This window comes from Bactrocera oleae, chromosome 6 (genome assembly GCF_042242935.1).
Source record: "Bactrocera oleae isolate idBacOlea1 chromosome 6, idBacOlea1, whole genome shotgun sequence".
Classification (NCBI taxonomy): Eukaryota; Metazoa; Arthropoda; class Insecta; order Diptera; family Tephritidae; genus Bactrocera; species Bactrocera oleae.
The window spans coordinates 29,359,039-29,373,390 of record NC_091540.1 but is presented as its reverse complement, the minus strand read 5'-3'; the positions used below and the strand labels follow the sequence as shown (position 1 = coordinate 29,373,390).

The 14,352-nt window shown below is 35.1% G+C and overlaps 1 protein-coding gene across 2 annotated transcripts in view; it reads left to right on the top strand.

Annotated features, from left to right (window-relative positions):
• The window catches only part of LOC106620726 (uncharacterized), a 122,894-nt gene that overhangs the window by 65,097 nt on the left and 43,445 nt on the right, over positions 1 to 14,352 (top strand). For both annotated transcript variants that reach the window (XM_036368913.2, XM_014239317.3), the window contains exon 6: positions 6,645 to 7,936. In XM_036368913.2, the coding sequence (XP_036224806.1) occupies positions 6,645 to 7,936 (1,292 nt within the window). The remainder of the gene's footprint in view (positions 1 to 6,644; positions 7,937 to 14,352) is intronic.

The window sequence follows — 14,352 nt, the reverse complement described above, 5'->3', positions numbered from 1 at the left end:
TATCATCACCATATTTTTGCGATGTGGATAAAAATCAATGACTGAAGAGGAGCAAAACGCTTCAAAATTAATTTTGCTCAAACAGTATATTTCTAGGAAAAGTATATTGTATCGACTCTTTATGTTCGAACTAATTAATTTTATTTTAATGTTTCCAAATTATAGCTCGTCTCGTACAGTTTCGGGATTTTACTCCGCGTATAGGTATAATAACTGATTAAAATAGTTTGAAATTATAAAAAAAAAGTTCTTTTTACCCATTGTCTATTACAGTTTTACTAAATAAATTCATTAATGTTTAACTACAACTGCTTGTTACAGTTGAAATTTTTTGATACTCTTGCCATCATGATTGGTACAGAGTTGAAACCCGTAATGCCAACAAAAGTTGAAGTTTGACAACACTTGAACCAAAATAAACCATAATACCGAATTGCAAAACTTCAACTAAAATTCAGTTGGGTCAAAAACCGTATTAGGGGTCTTAATCTGGAACTCAGCTCATAATTTTTTGCTATGCCTTAACATAGTAAATAAGATGTATAACTCATTCATACATTCATATTCATACATTTTTTCTGGAATTTACGCATGTGGATTGAGGGTGTGAAAAATAATGTTGGATGGTGTATAATTTAAGGATTTCCGTCACTATTTTATGTGTCCGCTACCACCTGAGAATATTTCCACGCTTTTCATCCTCACGAATCGCAGGCATTTGCGGCTGCACACGTATATACTCGGATAATGAATTTAAGGTCTAGTAAATATTAATTTTTTCTTTTTCCAATAGATAGCTTTAGTTATATAAATGCGATCGTGAGCCATATAGCAGCGATTGAAATAAACGATTTTTTGTAGACAGTTTTGTGTTTGCTCGATTCAGTATTGTTTGATGGAGACCAGCAAAGAGAAAGTACGCTTTATTTTACAGTTTATATTCGATAAAGTCGAAAACGCATACTAGGCTTCTGAAAATGTGTAGAGTGTTTTTCCTGACACTGTAACATCCAAATATGAGCAATTTATTTGGTTTCGTCAATTTCTTTTCGATGATTTTGATGGCGATGAGCCACACTCTGGAAAGCCAATTGTTGAAAATATTAATAAAATAATAGAAATCGCCGAGTCCAACCGTCATGTCAGAACTGCTTCAATTGTCTAGGAGCTAAATAATGCACAAAAACCTTGGAAACAGTTAAAATACAAGCGATAACTTGAGACGGGTAGTTTTTGTAATAAACAAATTTATTAAAAGTATCTCCAGTTGAAGAAAAAAGCAAATAACATGGATCTGGAGATTGAATAAATAATTTGTATAATATTATCGCTTAGAGTGTGGCAGGTTCACCATTGTTACATCGCTAGTGATATTTGTTTGTACATATGTATCTCACAGACCGCTAAAGCTATATCAACCAAAATTGCTGAGAACGAATCCCAGCAGCACATAGTAGGAAAAACGCCTGAGTTACCGGCGATTTATTAATAACTTCAGCAAAAATTATGATATTGTATGGATAATTTTGAATTGTAGATAAATAAACCTAAAATCAAGATTAGAATAGGAATAAATGATTGCTTAAGTGTAAATTAAGTTAAGCTCGGGTGTATCCGAACAATTCGTACTCTTGCAACTTGCCAGGATCAAAGCTGGGCAAATACCTTAAGCACAACTATACATTGCTATTAGAAACACACACTCTATTAATTTCATTAAGATAACTCACATACTAACCGATATATGCGGTATAAAGTCAACCGGAGGTTCGAAAACCGTTCTATTAGGTATATGGATGCTAGGGAATTATTAATCCGATTCAGCCCATTTTTGAAATACAGGCATACTATTACCAGAAAATTACTCTTCAAATTTTATTGTTATATCACACATATTGGGCGATATTTTCGATAAAAAGTACGCAATAGGAACTGGAGTCCACATATTCGGTATCTTGGCGCTTGAACCTCAAGGGCACTATGCGTGCAAAGTTTTATCTGGATCCATTGATTGGTCCTTGATTTGTATTCTGGAAAGTGAAAGAATCAGATGGAATTTAAAATTGTGGTATATGGGAAGTAGGCGTGGTTATAGCCTAATATCGCCCATTACTACACTGGAATATAAAGACGTCAAGATAATATAATATTACAAAAAAAATGTGGTCGATATTGATCGAGATATGTGTTTTCACCTAAAGGTGGGCGGTACCACGCCCATCGTCTAATTTTGACATAGAAGGCCTTTCGTACCATCTCGAATGTAAAATTTAATGGGAGATATGTACATTAAACCTGTTACAGGGCTGTGCCCATTTTTTTTTTTTTAATTCTTAGGCCACAAGTGCCCCCTGCAACTGCGATCTTTTGTGCCAAATTATAGTTCTACCATATATCTTAATTACCTGCTTAGTTATGGCACTTTATAGGTTTTCGTTTAATAGCGTTTTGTGGGCGTGGCATCGGTCCGAATACGCCCATCTACGAACTTACTTTTTTGGCAAAGAACAGGTGTATAAAGTTTCATTACGATATCTTTAGTTACAGTTTGTGCGATGGACGGACGAACAGACAGACATTCGGAATTTAACTCGCCTCGTCCTGATCATTTAAATATAATAAGGTATATATAACCCTGTATCTATTTTTTAGGTGATACAAACAACCGTTAGGTGAATAAAACTATTATATTCTGTAGCAACATGTTGCAAGAGTCTAAAAATAATAATTCGTATTAAACTGATCTATCTAACAGTTGGCTTGTTTCGACCAATTCTAAGGCATTTCTTCACCAATTTTCGTCCTTTTGGATATTTTAGATAAACTGTCAGCGTCAAAAGAAAGTGTACACCTTTTTTCATACATTTCAGACTTTATTTTAATACAAAAATATTAAAATTTTTTCAAATCAATTATCATTATTAAATTATTGAATATTGTCTTACAAAAACTTAACAGCAATCCAAAACAAAATGCACAAGTACAAAAACAACACAAACAAACAAAGATATACTCAAAACAAAGTGTACAGTTTAGGGAAAATTAAAATATTCTAAAGTTAATACTTTGTTTGTTTTACCTTTGGATGGATAACTGCTTCCAACCCCCTTGGCATTGATTCCACTAAGTTGAACACTACTTCCAGGGAAATTTGAGACCGCTCCTCTTGTAAAATGTCCTTCAGAGAATTTTTTCTGGTTATGCTCCCATTTCTTATTTTCCGGTCCAAATGTTCCCAGAGATGCTCAATAGGGTTTAGGTCCGGTGATTGTGTGGGGTGATCCAGCTGTTTAGGTGTAACATAACGGTAAAGCAACCATTCCTCTACTATTCTTGCCGTATGCTAGGATCCAGGATTGATCTAAGCCCAATTTTTCAACGCTGGGGAGCAAATTTTCTTTTAAAATGTTTAGATAATCTATTTTGTTCATTCTGCTATATATAAACACCAGCCTTCCCACTCCACTCGCCGCCATGCTATACAGTGAATGTAATGTTTTTCTGTTCAAACTCCTGATTTTTGTTTCTCTAAACTTTAGTACTTTTTCTCTTCCCGAAAACTTCAAACTTGCTTTCGTCAGAAAAAATTACGTTATTCCAGAACGATTTGTCCTTAGTTTTATATTTTTCCGCAATACCAATCGTTGCTTTTGGTTCTGTGTAGAGATGTGTGTTTTTTCCGGGGTACTCGGCCATAGAGACCATTAGCATGCAACGCTTGCCTGATCGTGCAGGCATTAACGTTCAGTCCGGATGTTCTGGACACTTCATCAGACATTTTGACGGCACTGACAGTTGAATCTATGTTTGCAGCTCTTACAACTGATCGTATTTCTGTATCACTGAGTCGCTTTGGCCTACCCGAACGTGTTCGATCTTCTAATTCACCAAAAATTTGTTTGCTTATTTATAATTTTTTTCACTGTGTTATGACTTCTTCCGTTTATAGAAGATTTTCCTTCTTTCTTAAAATTGATCACTAATTTTCTTACATCCAATGAAGTTTGCTTTTCTTAGCAAATTTCCAAACGCAAATAAAATTCTATCTACACAAGGATACTAAATAACATTAGAATGAAGCAATTACTAAGAAATAACTATGGATTTTTTTTCGTAAAATATGCGAAGGCTATTACCGTAACTGTACATTTTGTTTTGACTCGTGAAATACTAAGAATATTTGGTTTCGTTCGTATTGTTTTTGTACGGATTTTTTTTTGGATTGCTATTAATTTTTTGTAAGAATAATATTTAATCATTTATAAATGATAATTTATTTGAACATTTTTTAATATTTTTTTTATACTAAGATAAAGAGTGAAATGTATGAGAAAAATGTGTACACTTTCTTTAGACGCTGACAGTATATAGTATTGGAAAAAATAATATAAACAATATCCACTCCTGTTCTTAAAAAAACAATGTTTATGATACGAGTTTATGAAATTTATGTCTATATGGTATATAAAACCGATATCGTAGCTGTTACTTTGACATATTAGCAGTAGAAGACTGCGTCCCTATTGCCAAAAAACTCGGAGAGCCAATTTTCACAGGACTCTTGAGGCCAACTTCTCACCCTTAAGCGCGTTCGCCATGGACAGGAAAAGATGGTAATCACTTGGTGACAGATCCGGACTATAAGGTGGGTGCATTAGAACCTCCCATCCGAGCTCCAGGAGCTTCTGGCGAGTCACCAAAGACGTGTGTGGCCTGGCGTTGTCCTGATGGAACACAATTCGGCCTCTGTTGATCAAAGATGGCCTCTTCTGGATGAGTGCTGCCTTCAAGCGGTCCAGTTGTTGGCAGTAGAGGGCCAAATTGAGCGTTTGGCCATAGGGGAGCAGCTCGCAGATGATTCCTTGCCCATTCCACCAAACACACAGCAAAACTTTCCTAGGCCACCATCTGGGCCGCTTCCCCGAGCTTTGACCACAACCGTTTACGCTCGATGTTGTCATAAGTGACCCATTTTTCATCGCCAGTCACAATCCGCTTCAGAAACGGGTCGATTTTGTTGCGATTCTGCAGCGATTTGCAGATGGAAATTCGGTCCATCATGTTTTTTGCCTTAGTTCGTGTGACACCCAAACATCGAGCTCCTTTTTGAATCCAAGGTTATGCAAATGGTTTCAAACGGTTTTCTGGCTTATCTTTCCTCAGCAATTTAATAAGTGCTCACGTGACGGTCTGTTTCCACTATTTCCATGATTTTATTGCAATTTTCGACGACGCGTGGTGCATCTTTAACATCGAAATTACCGGAACGGAACCTAGCAAATCACTTTTGTGCTACACGTTCGTTTACAGTATCGGGCCCATAAACTAAATTAATGTTTTCAGCCGCTTTGGCTGCTTTTTCGCTTTGATCGAAGAAAAATTGTAAAATATAGCGAATTTTCTCTTTGTTGGTGTCCATCTTTGACGAGCGCTCACAACGAACTGAGTAAATCAGTTTTCAGCGCCGTATAGTATGACATGATGCGACACGTAACACCAGTACTATGGACAATAACGCCATCTCTTAGATAAAAACCGAACGAACTTTTTACTTGACCTAATATTATACTTTTTTAGTTGATTACGCCTTTTATAATTTAGTTTTATTCGTTCTTATGAGTGACTATGTTACAAAGTATAGTAGTTTTGTTCACCTAACGGTTGTTTGTATCACCTAAAACTAATCGAGTTAGATATAGGGTTATATATATATAAATGATCAGGATGAATAGACGAGTTGAAGTCCGGGTGACTGTCTGACCGTCCGCCCGTCCGCCCGTCCGTCCGTGCAAGCTCTAACTTGAGTAAAAATTGAGATATCTTTATAAAACTTGGTAGACATGTTTCTTGGTACGTGAGACGGTTGGTATTGCAGATGGGCGTAATCGGACCACTGCCACGCCCACGAAACGCCATTAATCAAAAAACAAGTAAGGAAGGGCTAAGTTCGGATGTAACCGAACATTTTATACTCTCGCAAAGTCAAATGGTATACTCGTTTGAGATTTCTTTGTAGATTTACTGATATTTTCGGTAGAAGGTCAACTATAGGCACTGGGGTCCACATATTTAGTACTTAGGGGCTTGAACAGTTTTGGTTCGATTTAGACAATTATTGGTCACAAGGTAGCAACATGTTGCAACAGTATAAAATTGTAATTTAGACGCAACATTCTTGAGATGTTATGCTTTTATTCAAAATAGTAAACCCTATTTCTCGCTTAAGCAGCTATAGGGATTTTATTATTCCTATAAACCTCTCCCATTTTCAAAATGCAAACAATGTTTAGACAAAAATGAATCAGTTTTAACTTATGATATTTGAGATAATACACAAGTTACTCTGGGCTGGACAAGTATTCATCGTAGAATCTATTCGTATCGTCATCTTGATAAATATTTGAAGATTAATACAATTTTGTGCAAAATATTCTGAGAGTATAAACCGTATTTTGCTAGTTTAGTTTTGATTTTAGTTAATATTCTATATAGGATATTGTCAACTCTTGAAACTTTTATTTCCCTTTTTTTTATCAGTTTCCTTTAAAGTTTTTTTTATTCTACAAATGTTTCAATTTATATATGATAAGAGGTATTTAGTATAATAACCATGTCTATAATCAATGAATTTACTTGAATTACAGAAAGGAAGCTCTTGGCTCGATGGGAAACGACGCCCCACTAGCATGTTTATCTTCTTTCCAACCGTTGCCATACGAATACTTTAAACAATTGTTTGCCCAAGTAACCAATCCACCTATTGATCCATTTCGTGAAAAGGTTGTAATGTCTATGCAATGTCCTATAGGACCTGAAGCAAACTTACTTCAACCATCTTGCAAACAAGTCCATCGAATTTGGTTGCCAAATCCAATTCTAAATATTCCTGATGTAAATTTGTTGAAGCGAAACTCTCATAGAGGTTGGAGAACAAAAGTCTTGGACATTACGTTTAGATTTGAAGATGGAATTAAGGGTTATGTTGATTGCATTGACGATATTTGTCAGCAGGGTTACCGCGCTGCATCTTCAGGTTATCAGTTACTCATTATTTCTGATCGGAATGCTGGGCATGGTAAAGTACCTGTATCAGCTTTACTTGCTTTGGGTGCATTGCATCATTATCTAATTGAAACATTGCAACGTATGAAAGTTGGTATTATAGTAGAGACAGCTGAGGCACGTGAAGTGCACCATATTTGTGTATTACTTGGCTATGGAGCAGATGCTATTTGTCCCTATTTGGCTTTTGAGTTAGCACAGGCACTTCGTGATGATTGCGTCATTAGTGCTGATGTAAGTAACAAACAAATTTATAGCGCCTATGCCCAGGCTATTGAGACGGGAGTGGCAAAAGTAATGGCTAAAATGGGCATTAGCACATTACAATCTTACAAGAGTGCTCAAATATTTGAAGCTGTTGGAATAGGTGAACAGCTCATTAATAAATGCTTCCGAGGAACGGCGAGTAGGATTGGAGGTATTGGTTTGGAAATGGTAGCAAAGGAAGCTTTGGAGCGATATAATATGGCATTTGGTAGTACATTATGTGACACTCGTATACTACGAAATCCTGGTAATTATCATTGGCGTAATGGAGGCGAGGCTCATATAAATGAACCTGCAGCTATTGCAAGCCTTCAGGATGCGACAATAAATAAAAATTGGGATTCATTTGAGGCATTTAAATTAACGACGTTAGAAAGCGTAAAAAAATGCACACTTAGAGGTCAACTAGAGTTTGTTACCAATCGAAATAAAATAGATTTATCGGAAGTGGAGGAAGCATCAGAAATTGTAAAAAGATTCGTTACTGGCGCTATGAGTTTTGGCAGCATTTCTCTTGAAGCACATCAAACTTTAGCTATTACAATGAATCGTATTGGAGGAAAAAGTAATACTGGCGAAGGTGGCGAAAATGCGGATCGATACTTAGGTGCGTATAAATTTATCATAATTGCAAAAATAAATTTTTAGCTTATTAAAATGTTACTGCTATTAACATGTTTCATGTAAACATTCGTATATCTTACGTAACATTCTATCTCTGTGCTACGTATTGAAAAATCTTTTTTTTTCTTATCCAACGGTCATAGAATACAAGGTTACGACAACTTTAAATCTTATGTTTGATGACGAAGTTGGTTTACCATAGTCACTTAAATATGTTTGTGTTATTTTATTCTTGAAATATCCTAAAATATTAATTATAAAAGCTTTTAAATGGTCAGATTCTTTTCCAAATAATACTTTTCTTCCTTTGTCCAACTTAAGTATGTTGAAGCCACTCGTTATCCTTTCTACGAACCCCAGAAATTTAATGGAGTTGATATTAGCCGCTTCAACAAATTTGTTACGGATGTAAGACCAGTAATTACTTTACGAATATCAATCTGAGTACCAAACCTATCCTAACGTATCAAATTTGATTGATAATGAAAGCTTTATAAATTTGCACGTATATATATAATATTTAAGCATAATTTTGCTAGATTTTCTAAAGTATTTTGTAAGGAGACAAAATACGGTTTGAAAAGTTATGGAAAGAGCTTTTCAACTGTGCTCAATAGCCACTGCGATACTGTGGTAATAATCTGACATGCGAATCGTCAATACAACCAACCACTTTAGGTATACCAAATTTTTCCAAGAGTTGCTGTTTAGTTTTTGTTATATCATTTCCATGCATTTCCAATTCAATCCACTCCTAATACAGTCTGCGCTCTGAAACCTCTATTAGTCAACTAAGTTCTTTCAACATGGTCCTTCTTCCTATTTAAACGACTACATTTTCCCAAAGGCTATTCTGAAACATTCTTGTGCAAGAAATCGAAACAATGGTCCCTGTTGCAGAGAAACTGATGACGGAATATGTGGTGTTAATATGATACAAAACTAATTACAAATATAAAATAGTCAATAAAGTTATTAAAACCGTACAACATCAACTGCAATTCAATTAAAATTATGCCTTAAAAGTCTACTTCGAATTCTTTGTAACGCGAAGTCTTTATTTTTGTAATGTCTCTCTTATGATTGTTCAAGAAATTTTAAAGTTTTTGAAAGTTAAATATTTACATATCAGTTCAAAACAAAATCATTTGGTTCAAACAGCTGTTTCGATGTGAAATAAAAAGACCTCGAAAAATAAAAGAAAATTTTGTTAAAACCAATGCGCACAATTTCATTCGGCTTCTGGTACATGCCTGAATATATCAAAGTGCGTTTCAGAAGTAAGAGCTTAAATTTTTTAAAAATCGCGTTTAAAAACTTGAAACGAGGGGGAAGTATGCTAAATGCTATGATAATTGTAAGTAGAAATGTAAACTCGTGTGCGTGACATGAAAAAAATAAATTTTTCCCAAATTTGCAAAATGAAAGTCGAAAGGTTAAGAAGATATTCATGACATTGTTTTGTAGCTTTCTGTTCGAAAGCTTAATTATTTATTTTGCGTATACATACATCCATTTGTGCTCTATTATTGGATTGAAATATATATTTCTTGAGCTCTCTCAAAAATGAAGATTTATCAAAGCTATCTGTTATCTTTAACGACGAAGAGATTAGTCCAAACTTAATTTAATTATAATTTAAATTTGCTATAAACATATTAAAGTGGATGATTTCGAAGAAGAAATACACTGGAAATTAGGTAAGGTTAACATAAAAACTTGTTTAAAGACTCATTTATGTGCAATAAATGGAATTTAAAATGATGTTATATATATTATATAACTAAAAGCGCGATAAACCAAGCACTAAACACGACGGAGACATTAAATTTTATTTCTGGGATGGTATGAGATGACTTTATAGGAACCGCGTTCAAAATTAGTCAGTGGGCGTGGCACCGCCCACTTTTAGGTGAAAACCCATAGCTTGGGATCTTCTTAACCGATTTCAACAAAATTCGGTGCGTAACATTCTTTTCATATTTCTTTGTTATAGTGCGAAAATGGCTGAAATCGGACTACAACCACGTCTATTTCCCATATAACACCATTTTCAATTCCATCTGATTCTTTCACTTTCCACTAAGCATATCAAGCAACAATGATTATATCGGGGTAAAACTTTGCGTGAATAATACGTTTACAGTATGCCACCTTGTGACCAAAAATTGTCTAAATCGAACCAAAACTGTTCAAGCCCCTAAGTACTGAAAATGTGGACCCCAGTGCCTATAGTTGACCTTCTACCGAAAATATCGGTCAATCCACAAAAAAATCTCAAACGAGTATACCATTTGACTTTGCGAGAGTGTAAAATGTTCGGTTACATCCGAACTTAGCCCTTCCTTACTTGTTTATTATAGCTCCAGTGATATAGGAGATATGCACATTACACCTATTAGGGGGCGGAATCGCGCCCACTTTAAAAAAAAAATTTAAACTGCAGATGCCCCTCCCTAATGTGATCCTGTATACCAAATAAGAGTCTTGTATCTTGTTGTGGAGCTTAGTTAAGGCAATTTATTTGTTTTTGATTAATGTCGTATTGTGGGCGTGGCAGTGGTCCGATTACGCCTATCTGCAACACCAACCCTCTTACGGTATCGAGAAACATGTGTACCAAGCTTCATAAAGATATCTCAATTTTTACTCAAGTTACAGCTTGCACAGACGGACGGACGGACAGACAGTCACCCGGATTTCAACTCGTCTCTTCATCCTGATCATTTATATATGTTTGTATATATAACCCTATATCTAACTCGATTAGTTTTAGATGATACAAACAACCGTTAGGTGAACAAAACTATTGTACTCTGTAGCAACAGGTTGCGAGAGTATAAAAAGTAAGGAAGGGCTAAGTTCGGATGCAACCGAACATTTTATACTCTCGCATAGTCAAATGGTATGCTCGTTTGAGATTTTTTTATATATTTTAATAATTAGAGCAATCGTTCTTGTGTTTTGTTGTATTGAGGAGTATGAAAATAAATTGTTTATTATACATGTTTAGCTTAAAAATAATAAATATTAACAACTTATTATATAATAAAAATATTATATAAATTATATTATTACATTAATTTGTATATAATATTTACAATATTAAACATAAATTTTTATATAGATTCTTACACATATATCCAAATTATATTCTTTTCTCCTTATACTATTTAATTTCTATCATATATTTATACAATAATATCTTATATAATAACAAATTATACATATAATTTAAAATTTCTTAATTAGATTATTTACATATTTTTCTTAAAATTGTCTTAAAAACTACTGTCAAAATTGCTATACCATTTCTGAATATATTTTTGAAAAAAAAAAAATTAAGAACTATTGCAATAAGTCGGAAAATTTTAGTTGGAAATAGAGACACAAATACTGTCATGATTGCTGTGTACTGTCTCAAAAGTAATTGCATTAACATGGGAAGGATCCATGTTTGCAAATGCCCAATCAATTTGTGTACCGGCGGGTGTAGTTGAATATTCTACACCAAGCAGGGAACTTAAGTTTTTTTCTCGGAGCAGATTTCCTATTGAATTCCCTGTAGATATTAAACAAATGTTGAAATCTCTAACAGCACATTTTGATTGCATAACTCAGAAGTAAGGAGTTCCTGAAGTTCTACAATTAAATGTCTGACAGAGAAAGCTGAATTTCTGTATAGCACCAGAATATTAGTACTGAAATATTTAAACAAAACCGCTTCTAAAACTTTGCAATCTGAATAAATTTTCTTTACAGCCTTTGGTTCTATAGAGCTAGCAATACTATGCTTTGCATATATTATAATGCCCCGTTTATTTCTGTTGCTTTTTCAATTGGTGTCCAAGAACTTTCTAGAGGATGAGGCGTTTTTGATCGTGCTATCAAACCAACAGAAGGTTTCAAAAATGTAATCCACAGAATTGTTGGAAAGGAACATTGGAAATCAATATGCATAGGTTGTCCAGCTGCCCCATTAACCAAGCCATCACACGTGTTTATATTCACTGTAATCATATATTTGGCGAATGGTTTTAGTGTCAAATCCTAGGGCAGTCTCTGCGTTTCAGAAGTTTTGAAAAGTTTAAAACTTTCCAAAATATTCTCATTTTCACTTATACCAATTCCTTTAACTGAGTCTTTTGCAGTTGAAAGGATAGCTTCAGTTGGGATTCGACTGAGCTTAAGGGCATTGAAATTATTTGTCTCTTCATTGCACCAAAATAAATGTATGACATCATCGGGAACTTCTTCGAAATTAACTACTCGAGTTTCAATGAGTGATATGTCCTCATTTGTCATAGTACCAGATGCCATATGGTTTGACGCAAGTGCAAAGGCCTGATCCTCCCGTTGTCTCATTATTTCTGTTAAGTCAAAGTATTTAAATAACTCCCACAAAAGGGCACCATCTAAAGTGCTGTATGCATCATTGGGATTAGGAGAGAATATCCACCTATCTCCAACAGGTGAGAGTTGCTTCAAATCACCAAACACGATGATCGGTATAAATGTGTCAAATAGGTTCTTTGCTTAGTATTTAGACTTTGAACTAAAGAAAATAATTCCTCAACTGGAATTAAAGGGGGTAGTTTAATAAGTCTAATATTGCAATCAGATTCAGTGCCATTATCTGTTGAATCTTCGCCATGCAAGTCCAGCAAATTTATACTTGGGTTTATTTCTGGAAGTGCCAACACTCTGAACTCATTTTCCACGATAGGTAGTTCATTGTGAGCACCTTCGTCCAAGTCTATTTCATTATAAAGACTTTCTAGAACATTTTCAAGTTCTCTTTGCTCAAAAACATCATATTTTCTTTGATTTTCCTCAATTATAATACGATGTGTTATGCATGTCTGCTCATTATCGTTTTCAATGAGATCTTGCTGTTCATTCCGCCAAGGATAGTAAAGCATTAACATTTCGCGGAAGTACTCAACTCTGGCCAAATCTGCGTTAAACCTTCTATACCGAATAATACAAGGTTTGGTACGTTTTTTCACAAAACCGCTACCGTCTTTAAGAGGCATGACAACCCCGCTTTCTGGTAAATTATCGTCTTCCCTCTCTTCTTCATCATGATCACTATCTTGTGCTCTTCTACTAGATTTAAAATATTTATACCTAGATGCAAAATCAGCTAAACAAAGAGTTTCTAACTGATCGGATCTTTGAACATAACGGTCTAAAATACCGGCTACGAATATTTCAGTCTAACCTGAAGTTCCGCTATATTATTTTGCAACAGCAGCAGCGTTCAAGGGTTCGCGCTAAGCGAAATAAATAAGTGGTTGTGTGTATGTTCCAGTAAAATATATGTGCTGTCACTTTTGTGAATTTAATTTAAAAAATCCATCATACTGGTATGCTGCTTACCGTCAAGGCGTCCGAGCAGCTGGCGGGACCAACTGTGACTCACTTCGGTTGCCCCTTGCAGAGCATTGATTCATTGCTTTAGCCACATTGAAGTATCCAAATCCATTTTATCTTTTAGATTTATGTCGTTGTTCGATTGTTGTTGTGATCAACAATGCTTGAATCCTTGTGACTGCGAACTGATAGCTAAAGAGGGATTTCCAAGTGCAAATGATACACCCGTCACTCCTCTTCACACGAATTGTTGTGGGGTATGCGCCACATGGCTGGCCAGTCTTCAACGAACGGTTTTCAGTCAGCGGTTTGTTTACGTCATTGTAGTAAGTGTAAGCACAGGGGGACTTTCATGAATGAAAAATTTTCTGAAAATTACCTAATGCTTGAAATATGTTTTCGCAAATGTGTTGTATAATGAAATATCTATTTGAGCTTGGCCAGGAATGTCTGACAGCTTTCTGATGGCAGTTAGCGCTTCTGATCGAATTAAGTGATATCTATCTTGAGTTGTTAAACTATTGGCTTCCTCTTCCGAAATATCTTTAGAATCAACAATTATCAAGAGGATGACCAAAAGCTCAACCCACTGAGATTCTGCAGGCGATAAAGTGATAAAGAAGGTTGGAAGCCCAAATTGGAGAATCATAGCGATTTCCTTTTTCTTCTCAGCTTCCCAGTGGGCAGGGGAGGATCTAACGCTTTTCAAAACCTTGTAACCATAATCGTGTTGCGACCTGAAAACTTTCTTAGGCAAATGGTTGCACTATTCTTAATTTGTAGCAGTTCTAATTTTTTGTAATAATAGAATAACTTTGAAATGGTACCCACTCTTCTGTCAAAATGGCGAATTTCAGAACGTATTATCTTTCTATATGTTTCAGATCATGTACGTATATTGTTCCAAATGACAACTCTTCTGAACTATTATCCTGATTTATGTAAATTGGTCTGTCTCCTTTACCTGGCGCTATGACTAAACGGTTATAGTCTAAATTTTCTACAGGAATATTCTCCAAAAGA